The following is an 11,483-nucleotide window of genomic DNA, read 5'->3' as shown; positions in this document are numbered from 1 at the left end:
TCACTAAATCATCGAGGAGCCCACAGATATCGATTTTATTCCACTTTGGGTAATAGGAACGGATAAAATTCGACTCAAATGCTTGCTTGTACCTGCTCATCAAATCACACACAACAATATGTTTTATAACACCAAGTTACTGATGCGTTTACATATTATCAATGTGCAAACGACTTGCAAAATTACAACTCACACGTCTCCGTTTCAAGAATATAAGATATTATCGTCTCACTAATCACCTGTGATAAAATCCATGAAGTGATTCAAGTGAGCGTACGTTTAATCCAATACTCAAATCTTATTTCAGGAGTACTCATGAACACTACATCATACATTTGTTATGTCTTAAAGTCTTTAGACAATCTACAGTCAGATTCATAATAGTCTTCTTTCATACCAACTTCCAATGTATGATCAACTGTGGATGGTTTGAGTAATCTTATTATTAGGGAAGTCAAAACATGCAAAGTGAAACACAAGAATAATACTAGTCCTATATGGCCCCAAACTTTTTAGTATAAATAAAAACACCTTTATTTAATCACCATATTGATTACTCATTATTCATTGTATAATGTTTCGGATAATCAACTTATTACTTGAATTATAACAACAGTTGTCCCATGCTCCCAACATGCACACTATGTTTATCTATGGCCCTAACTTTGTAAAATAGATCAATTGAAACATTTCCAATGGTACTCATTTCACAATTCCTAATCCTAATTGTTAGTGTAAGAATACAAAATGCTCGCCACTACTAGAATATGTTAGATTCTAACACTTTATGCAACGATCCTTTCGCAATGTCACATCACCAATGTCACCAAGACTCTGCTAACGAAATTACAAAATGCTCTATTGGATATTGTTACAAGACAATTCCATAGATATGAAGTCTCACATTCAAAGTACATTCCATTGAATATCCTTCTTGCATAAAAGTTTCTAATCTAGACATAGATTCTCAATATCCAACTCCCAATATGGAAACATTTCCATATTTTCCATATGACAACTTATTACTAATAGAATCATATCTAACCATAATAATGTCAATATGGTCCATCCATTACTATACTTCCAACTGCCCACAAGTGACCCATCCTTGGCGAACCTTAGATTCTCCTTGACAGTCATTTAATTATTTTAGTCAAATCTGGTTCTAGTTATTTTCCCTCTTAATGCCCTAGGCATTTGGAAAATTTAGGACGTTCGAATATTACAGCACATGCAATCGATCCAATACCCGAAGCGTATGGGACACGATTCATAATGAAAAATGTGAGACTTTACCAGTTTCCTGTATAATATTTCCATATATAGAATTTTTTTTAAGTTGAACCTTTTCAACATAACATCCATATATGTCCTTTGACTAAATTTAATCAAAATTTCTCAATCTAGGCTTTTAGATTTGAAATGAACTGTAATATTCTCTCCCTTAATTATAGGAAAACAACTTTTCAACCCCTACAACTTTGCAAAGTGAAACTTTTGTTTCCTATAATTAATATTGATAACTTGCAATACTTAAAAATAATAATCATGCTCCCACTAACATGATAATTATATCCATACCAGCATAACATTTATGCTCCCACTAGCTTTGACACATATTTAGAAAACAATTAGACTTCTAGAAATCAATACTTATTGAATCCCTAAGTTCATATTTCTAATACGATATGCTTCGATAAGCCTTTATCTAAGCTTCCCAAACTCATACACCTTTCCTTAGATAGCTCATACGAATGTCTAAACTAATTCAGAACTTATAGCAATAAGTCCTAAATGTTTAGAATAATTGCTAAATCTCACAATTCGAACTATGAAGAGGGATGCTGTAATCATAAACGAATTTGAGAATTGATTTTCTGGTGATCAACACCTCCAGGAAGCAACACAAAAATACTCCACAATCCGCCCTGCTGCCAATCTGTTGTCGTACATTTGAGGCCTTTTTTAGGGTCATCTTGAAGCTCTCAATTGGGATTAAATAAGTTGGTTTTGTACCCCCAGTAGTTGACTCTCACTAGCATTTTGTGGATGCGGTCTCTCATACCTATAAACCCGTCCTTATTTTCCGAACAGTACCCGCCCTTCCAATGACTACCATATATAGTCAATTGGAATGTCTTCAAATCCAAAGTACCAAAAACCAATGAACATGTGGTATATTGATTGGAATGTAAAGCTACAAAAGAAAACAGTTTCCTTAAAATCTCTCTTAGTGAAAGAGTTTCCTCACAATCATTTTCATGAAACGGAGAGAAACCTTATGACACTTAGATTTTATGGTGTATGTGCTCTTATCCATGTAAATTCTTCATAACCATAACCATAATCATAAGATAAGGTTAGTGACAAATCCAAACTCTTATGGACAGAACTTGTTCATTCTTAATTTCTTGCCATCAAGGGTCCCACCACTGCTTCCAAGTTATTTAGCAGCTCACCTATACTAGTCAATGCACTTTCATTGAACAAGGTGCTTGCCTTTATGTAGTCAATTGAGAAGTCATAGAACTCACATGCATAGTTGACTTGGAATGGCACAGATACAAGAATATGTCAAGATTTATGAACACTTAAAAATAACTTTTCCTCGTACCGGGCTTGGACCATGTCTCCCGAACAATCTCAGTACATCTGGCGTAAGACGATTAGTGTCTAATAGGTTTACTCTTTCTTAGTTCTTGAACCTTTTCAAGATCATTTAGACTCCTACTAACCTCTTGACACATAAGATTCTCTTGTCAAAAAAAACATTTCTTGACAAACAAATATTCAAGAGTTAGTGCGGATTCTTATCAAGACAAACACTACACACAATTGGTCTTAGTTGGTCTTTGTCTTACCCAAGACATCACAACTTACCAATTTCAAACATGCAACAGTAAGAAAAACATTTTTCTACTCCTCATTTGATGAGTGTGTTAGAACTTCTTAAGATTTGTCACTCAAGTCACAATCTTGGAGTATGACTATAAGAGTTGATTGTGGAACGAAGTATGATTCACCTTTTGATTTAACAATTTCAACAATTTTCGATTCCTATTCTTAGCCATACTAGTGAACTAAGGTGTCCTTTGAGGATCTATTGTGATATGGTTTCATAATCAATGAGACGATCATAAAACATTATACTAAAGTACTTTCCCATCTTTTCAGATTGGAGAAACTTTTAGCTTTCTGCCTTATTGATTCTTCTTACTCGCTCTGCCATACATTGAAACTTTTCAATGATTTAGAATTATAATTAATATTGTAAGTATAACCATATTTACTAAACTTTTAGCAAATCATGACGAATACTCTTATTGTTCTTTGTGGCGGACTTGACCTAGTGCACAACAATGCGTACTAGATCCTTTATTCCTTCACTTGACTCACATACTTATGCGAAAAAAGGAATTAGTCTTAATTTCCCAAATACTAATTTTCTCATTCATCATACAATACAAGTCACATGATTCCAAGTTTTTGTCCAATTAAAACTTGGGTGACGAGAATCTTCCTTATTTGGTAAATTCTGACACTACCACAAATAACACAACTAAGAATCACATCCACTTAATATTGCTTATAATAGAAACACACAAGCATCAATTTTCATGAATGACATTGCAAAGAGATAAATAAGATAAAACTCAAAATTTATTTTATTTATAAAAGGTGTGGAAAACTTATCCTTACAACGCAAAATCAAATGAAAACTATGCTATTACATATTCCTAAGCAGTCTATCATAACTCTAAGCAGCAACTCAAAAATCCGAACATAGAATCCTGCGATCGGAATCCATTTCTTCGTGATCAAACTTAGCTCACTTCTTCCTTTAAGCTTCCTTTCTTTTCTTCAATCCTACAAAAAATCAAAATGTAATCTTATCACATGATGTATTAAGAATCTACAAATAGGAACTTAATAGAGTTAGATTGTGGATTTTACCTGAAGTAGAGTCATACATCTTGACTCTCCCATCTCTTAGATCTCTCATGTAGTCAGGGCAGCTTCGTAACTAATGCCCCTTCTTTTGGCAGTAGAAACATATGGATTCTTCTGGAACGGTACATGGGACCATCTCAGACTCAACCTTTCTCTTGCGTAGAGAAAACTTTTTTGGACTTCCGATGTTGCCATTTCTCATAGAAGCATGGGACATTGCTTTACCAGACAAATTTGCTTGACCAGTGCACTAAATCATCGTTGATTCAATAGCAATAAGCAAATAAGTCAAATCAATAAGGGTCACGTCGTCTTCCATCATATAGTACTCTCCAATGTACTCACTATATAATTTAGGAAATGACTAAAGAACCAAGTCAACAACCAACTTCCTTGAGACATCGACACCCAACATTCCCAATCTATCAATATGCAACTTCATATCCAAGACATGAGCACATACAGACTTTCCATCTTTGTGTCTTTTTGCCAATAGGGCTTGAGTGACCTTAAACTTTTCAAGTCTTTGAACACGCGGGTCAGGGAGAATTATTGGAGGAGGTGCAGGAAGTGAAGCATGATTTCCATTTCCACAATCCAATCGTGGAACATCATCTTCAAGCGGAAAACTTTATCCAACGGATTTAGGAAGACCATAGTTGTTAGACTTTGACATCTACAAAACGGGAGAAATTCAAGTTAGTTGATTGAGTGCTTAATAAAACACCCAAATGAGATATTAAGGCTAGGACCCAACACAATATTCTACAACTTGGAAGAGGGATGTCGTAATCTAAATTGCAGAACATTTAAAGGTAAGTAAAGGATGAATTACCAATTTCCACCATAAAAAACGAATATTTAATGTCCTTACCGTGCAAGAATATTTAATGAGGGACTCGGCGAGTAGCCTCTGTTTTCAGAAATCTATAAATAGAAGTCAATTGCTCGAAACCAAACCCTTCTCTAGAACCCTTGGGGATTAAATTGCGACTGGAGGTGCAACTGGAGCTCTGGAACTCGTGGAACAACCCTAGCCTTCAATTTTGAGAAGATCAAAGGCAATCTAAGTTTATTCTTTACTTAATCTTTTGTTTGAATTATGTGTGAACTATTAGATTTCATTTTTGAGCTACTTTCTGCTGTAATCATGAGCTAAAACTCATATCTTCTATTTAGGGTAGATGAATTTATGACTATGTTTTGATTTTGTGGTTGGATTAATTGAATTTGGTGAGTTTTATTTTGTTAAGCTTGTTGAAGAACCGTATGTGTTAACATCAACTATTTCTGTTAATTAACAAGTATATTAAGCTGCATGAACATCTCTTAATTGCTTATCTCATACGATTTATGTGAAAACATTATTATGTACCTAGGAATAGCGAACGTGAAACTAGGGTTAACTAGAAAATAGGTAAGTTATTGTGTGAGCTTGTGTGACGAACCATCAACAAGAGGTTAATTAAATTAGTAATTTGATTAGCTAACTACAAGCCTTACTTAACCCGAATCAATAAACTAGGAAATTTATTACTGTAATCACTTGATCACCGCTTGAATTGATTTGTTTTCTAAGGATTAGTTATAGCGAACGTGAACTAATCACATTAATCGGTAGCCAATAACCATTAATCCGTTGCACTTGCCATAAAATCAACCATATGCGTAAATGAATCGAACCTAAACAGAAGTCTTCTCCTTTATTGAGTTTAGTTGATTGTTTATTTGCTTTAGCTGTTAGTTGCATAGTTTGAGTTTTATTTAATTGTTAAGTTTCTAGTCTTGCAAAACTAGAGAAAACCTTCCCTTTTATTACTTGTTTTTAGATAATTTAGTAGTTAGTTTATTTACTGTTCCATGTGTTTGATACCCTGCTTGCTTAACTATACCACCAATTGAGAGGTACACTGCCTTTTGTGTGTCTAAATCATATTTAAAAAGTAAGATTAAAACTAGTGCATTTTACACACATCAAGTTTTTGGCGTCGTTGCGGGGGAACGGTTCTAAAATAAATTTTAATTGCTAGTATTATCGATCCTTTGTGTGAGAACTATCTGGCACAAAGTTACTATTTTAGTAGATTAGTTATTAGGATTGAATTCTATTTTTTCTGTTTATAGGATTTTAGTTCTAAATTTTTTTTCCTGTTTTACCTTTGACTCGTCGAGTACATTCGCAGCTACTCGACAAGTCCATCATAATAGTCAAGTTTCGTTTTTAGTTTTGGTTTGTTCTTTTTTACGCATGTTTTCTGTTTATTTCATGTATTTTATGACCCGAGGATCAGGCACACCCTTGATCCCGCCACTCGCAAGCCCGGAATCAGCTCTTAGGAAGGACAAGGACAAAACCGTAGAATCATCTTCAACACCAAAGAAGTCACCATTTAAGAGCTTCAAATCATCTTTTAGCAAGAAAAAGAGCCAGAAAGTTGGAGAATCCAACACCTCATTGACGAACGGAGATCCTAAGAAAGAAGACACTGAGTACGAAAGAGAAATCGAAGAAGAAAGCGACTTAGAAGGAGAAACCGATAACACCATGGCTAACATTCCAGATCTCACCATGGGTGAATACAAGAAGAGGATGGGTGATGATACAGGGCTGAGACTAGTGCAACCTGCAATTTCAGCAACTGCTATCTTTGAGCTAAAAAGCCACATTCTCGCTCAATGCAAGGACATCCCATTCTATGGGAAAGATCACGAAGACGCGTACAAGCAAATCGATGAGGTCAACGACATAGCTGACTATTTCAACATCCCGAACATTCCTCGCGAGACTGTTTTGCTTCGCATGCTACCGGTCACATTTAAGGGGGGCGCGAAAGATTGGCTAAAATCACTTCCCTCGAGATCCATCACCACTTGGGTAAAAATGCTTGAAGAGTTCATTGACCAATTTACCCTCCTTCAAAAATAGCAAAATTGAAGAAAGCCATTGCCAACTTTGAGCAACAACCGGGAGAGTCACTATATGAGGCGTGGGAGAGGTATAAAGGTCTGTTGAGGAATTGTCCCCATAATGACTTGAACGTTTAAAAAGAAGTCTCCATTTTCTATGATGGAGTAAATGTTACCACTAGAACACTCCTTGACAATCAAGGCCCATTGACAAAGAAAATTTTGGCGGAAGTTAAGGAACTCATTGAAGAATTCTCTAAGCACTCTAGAGAATATCATAACCTAAGGAATGACTTAACTCGAGGGGTGATGAATGCTATAAATGATGATATGGCAGTATTGTTGGCAAAATTAGAGAGCATGGATTGAAGAATGACTAAGATGGACCAATCCATCCATGCCATTAGAGTGGGGTGTGATAATTGTCGAGGGCCTCACCTTACTAAAGAATGTGACCTTGATGAGAGCGGGAATCAGAAAGCCCAAGTGTGCTATTCAAGTGGTGAGAGATACGATGATGATTGGTGTAAACCCAAGAAAGAATGGCTACCTTATGATGAGTACAAGAAGGCGAAGGAGGAAAAGTATAGGAAAAAAGCAAGAGGTTTTTATCAAAAGGAGGATCCGGTGCAAGAAAAGAAATCTGATGTGGAAGACATGTTTACAAGATTTGTAGCTGCGTCTAAGAAAAGGCATAACGATACCGATGTTGCAATAAAAGAGAAACAAAGTGTGATTAAAGAGCACCAAATTATGATGAGAGATCAACAAACTCTACTTAGGAATCAGCAAGCCTCAATTCTCAACATAGAGAAACAATTAGGCCAACTTGCACAGCAAGTCAACCAAAGAATGTCAGGTGAACTTCCAAGTAATACCGATAATAACCCAAGAATAGCACATGTTAATGTAATAACAACAAACTCTGAGAAAGTTTTTTCTCCTATGAGGCCAATCCAAAAAGATAAATCAAAAGTGGAGTTTGAGAAAAAAGAAACAAGTCCAGAATCGAAAACAGCGACATGGATTCGACAAGTCCCATCTATGGACTCGACGAGTTCGCTGCCTGCTAACAAAAATACCTCTCTTTTAAAACTGTATCAACCTCCTTTACCTTTTCCAAGCCAAGCCATTCAAAATTAGCAAATTCAAGAGTTTAAAAAGATCATAGAGCATCTTAGGGCACTTCAAATGAACATTTTGTTTACTGAAACAATCCTTCAAACGCCAAAATATGCAAGCTTACTTAAGGAACTCCTCACAAATAGAAAGAACCTGACAGAGGCATGAAAAATAGCTTTGAATGATTTACCAGAAAAGATGGGCGATCCAGGAAGCATCACTGTACCGTGCCAGTTTGGAAACTTTGTTACTACTTATGCATTAGCTGATTCGGGGGCTAGTATAAATATTATGCCCTACCCTTTCTTCAAAAAGTTGAACCTTCCAGAACTTAAACCTATTTACATGACAATCCATCTAGCTGATAAAACAGTGATCTGTCCAAAAGGAGTTTGTGAAGATCTTCTAATCAAGGTGGATACGTTGGTTTTCCCTGCTGACTTCGTAGTTGTGGACATGGAAAAAGACCCAAAGGTTCCAATCATCCTTGGAAGACCATTCTTGAATACCGCATGTGTAATGGTCGATATGCACGAATCGACACTTACACTTAGGGTTGGGGATGATTCGGTTACTTTTTTCACTAATCAAGAGAAGGAGCAAGAAAAATCAATTGAAGATAAGACTTCCTCAATAGAATTGGCTGATGAACTGCTAGAAAAAAGAGTTCGCACTTTGAGAAGAAAATAATTCAAAGCAATCCACATCTTCTTTAGATGAAGAGTTTGATGCTCAATGAGAATTAAGAGAATTTGAGAAGCTACTTGAAGGAAATGAAGACAATGAAGATCTAAGTAACTTTAAAGAAACAAATTCGACTTTTAATGAAAAGAATTTGAAAGATGAGGAAGCAATTCAAGTTGATAATAATGAATGGTTGGAAGATGAAAAGAGCATTACGGCTTTGAAAAATAAGGAGCAAAACTCTTCCATTAGATTGCACACAAATAATCAAGAAAAAAAAGGGGATAAGCTAACCACAAGAACAAAACCTCGCGCTTCAGTTTATACCACTTTTCAAGTATTCACTTTTAAACCACCGGATTCTCAAGCATATGAAGAAAGTGAGGTAGAATCTGTCACCTCAAGTGATGCTGAGATGATGATTGAAAAGGCGATCGAGGTAGATAAAGGAAGAATGGACACAATGGGGCACATGGTAGATGAAAGGAAGAAGAAATGTGGTAAAGGGATAAAGCGTAAATCTGAAGGAAATGACACCAAAATGAGAAAAGGAGGAGTTGAAGAAGGCGTATAAGAGAAAAATAAATGCTTACATAACAAAGTATAAAGCGCAAAGGATTAAGAAGGAATTCCTGATGGAGGAAGCTACTGAAACATAGAGCGGAAAGGAATCCAGCTAACGACTCCTCAAAAAGAAGTGATTTCGGGAGGCAACCCGATACTAGAGTTTGCTTTCGTTTTACCTTTTTTTTTCGTTTTATTTTTCTTCTTTTATTTTTTAGGATTTGTCTATCTTAATCTTCTTCTTTGTTTAAAGTGATGACTTGAGGGCAAGTAAAGCTTCAATGTGGGGTATGGTGGCATAAGTTTAAGAAACACAAAAAAATTTCAACATTTTTAAATAGATTCAACAACTCGGCAAGTAGATACCCTTACTCAGCGAGTAGGTACCCCTACTCGGCGAGTCCACGTTTTAACTAGAAAAAAAATATTTTTTTACATTCTATAAATTAGGGTTTTAACCTTAAAAGTAAAACACTTTCATTCACCATTCACCAGACGCTCGACGAGCAAAAATGCCTCTCAAGCATTCATCTTCAATCTCTTGTGTTTCCTTCCAAATCCCATCAAAAGGTAACATCTTTTACTTCTAATCTTGTTAAAGCTCCAATCTTTGGTAAAAGAATGACCCAAGTTTTAGCAAAATCCGATTTTGACTTGACTTGAATTCTAGGGTTTCAATTTCTTGTCAAATTAGAGTGTTTTAGTTAAAATTTCTTATGAATTAGTGCTTGATAGACATCCTTGAACAAACCCCTGGAAATAATTTGGATTTTTAATGGATGATTTAGTCCAAATCGGAACTGTTACTCGCGACGCACTGTTCATACTACTCGCCGAGTCCGTTCGTGGACTAGACAAGCCCATGTTGCAGTGACACAAAATTTTCACATTTTTAATCTTTTTGTGTTTTGTTTGTTGTGTTTTGGGTTTGGTTTTGCAAAAAATGTCAAGGAGGGGTCAGAGCTCATGTGGAAGTGGTCGTGGAAACATCTCGTGGTTAAACTTTTCACAAATAACTTCCAAGTCAACACTAGTTCAGGCAAAACAAAAGTTGGAAACACTAAAGCAAAAGGAGATTTATGTACCCAATGAGATTGATTGGAGTTGGATGGGACAAGCAGGGTTAGAAGAGGAATTAGCCCCATATGTGATCAAGACTTTTCAACGAAATGGAGAGACAATTACGTGTGACAGGTGGAACCGGCTTTTCCGAATCCAAGAGCTAGTTTATCAAGAGCTTTGCTGGGAATTTTTCTCCACTTTTGTTTTTCGAGGGGGTGATGATATTTACAACCCTAATTCCCTCACATTATGCCTTGGTGGGGAAGTTCGACAATGCAGCATTTCTGAACTAAGTTGGAGGATGGACATCTATGACCAATCTATGGTCATGACTGAAGAATTTGGTACTTTTCTGGCGCATAGCCATAAAGATTTGCCCGAGGGTATAGTTGCTTCCACTTGGTGGAACACTTTTGCTAATCGGGTGTACATTCCATCTTCCTCTCAAGAATGAAGTATTCGCTCACCCATCCACCGATTGATTCATCACCTTATCGCTTGTTCCATAAACATACGGAATGATGATGATAAAGTTCCAACTCTTGATGTTTTCTATCTATGGAGTATTATTACGCCAGACACATTCTACAACATCCATTATTGCTTGGCGAAATACATGGGTGAAGGGGCGGTCAAGGAAAGAATCACTTCTAAAGTCACTTGTGACATGTTCGTGACCCGTTTGGCGAGGTCATATGGCATTTTGGAAAGGGGAGCCAGGAACTTTTTGACGATGGTACCCACACCACCCTTTAGTCTCACGTTATATAGGATGGCGCAGATCATAGAAGATTATGGTGGTGATCACATTGGCATTCCAAATGAAGATGTTGTTTTGGTAGCCGAGGAACCGGGTCAGCGGGTGAGGCCACGTAGAGAAAATGTCCAAGAGAAACCGTTGGTAATCCCGATTGATAAAGAAATACCCATGGATTGGTATAACATGGAGCTGCGGAGGTACCAAGATGATAACGAGAGGAGCATGTGATGGGTTTGAGCCATAAGAACTCTCCTATGTGCACATGCAAACCCTAATGCTTGGATCTAGGTTTCTCTAATTGAACATGCAATGTATCCAAGGCTTACAATTCTAGATCTAGTGTAAACAATTGAATCATAACATATGAAATCAAATCTAGAAGAATACCTTAAGTTGATTGCTTGAAACTTCTTGTTCTTGGAGCTTAGAGTCA

General features: G+C 36.5%; 1 protein-coding gene and 1 non-coding gene across 2 annotated transcripts; one reads left to right on the top strand and one right to left on the bottom strand.

Moving 5' to 3' along the window:
* Positions 1 to 6,879: 6,879 nt before the first annotated feature.
* LOC111899752 (small nucleolar RNA R71) lies at positions 6,880 to 6,986 on the bottom strand. The gene has a single exon (XR_002853029.1). It is a non-coding gene; the product is annotated as a small nucleolar RNA R71 (small nucleolar RNA).
* A 1,192-nt stretch (positions 6,987 to 8,178) lies between these two features.
* Positions 8,179 to 9,238, top strand: LOC111899699 (uncharacterized). The gene is made up of 2 exons (XM_023895556.1): positions 8,179 to 8,646; positions 8,741 to 9,238. Exons 1-2 carry the CDS (start codon positions 8,179 to 8,181, stop codon positions 9,236 to 9,238), a joined length of 966 nt encoding a protein of 321 aa, XP_023751324.1.
* Positions 9,239 to 11,483: the final 2,245 nt, after the last annotated feature.

This window comes from Lactuca sativa, chromosome 4 (genome assembly GCF_002870075.4).
Source record: "Lactuca sativa cultivar Salinas chromosome 4, Lsat_Salinas_v11, whole genome shotgun sequence".
Lineage (NCBI taxonomy): Eukaryota > Viridiplantae > Streptophyta > Magnoliopsida > Asterales > Asteraceae > Lactuca > Lactuca sativa.
The sequence above is the reverse complement of the archived record's forward strand: the minus strand, read 5'-3'. Positions and strand labels throughout refer to the sequence as shown.

Excerpts from the sequence above, each read along its gene's own strand:
- LOC111899699 (XM_023895556.1), top strand. The coding sequence starts at position 8,179 with ATGGGCGATCCAGGAAGCATCACTGTACCGTGCCAGTTTGGAAACTTT. Across the intron at positions 8,647-8,740 it reads ATGAACTGCTAGAAAAAAGA|CTACTTGAAGGAAATGAAGA; the intron begins GTTCGCACTTTG and ends GAATTTGAGAAG.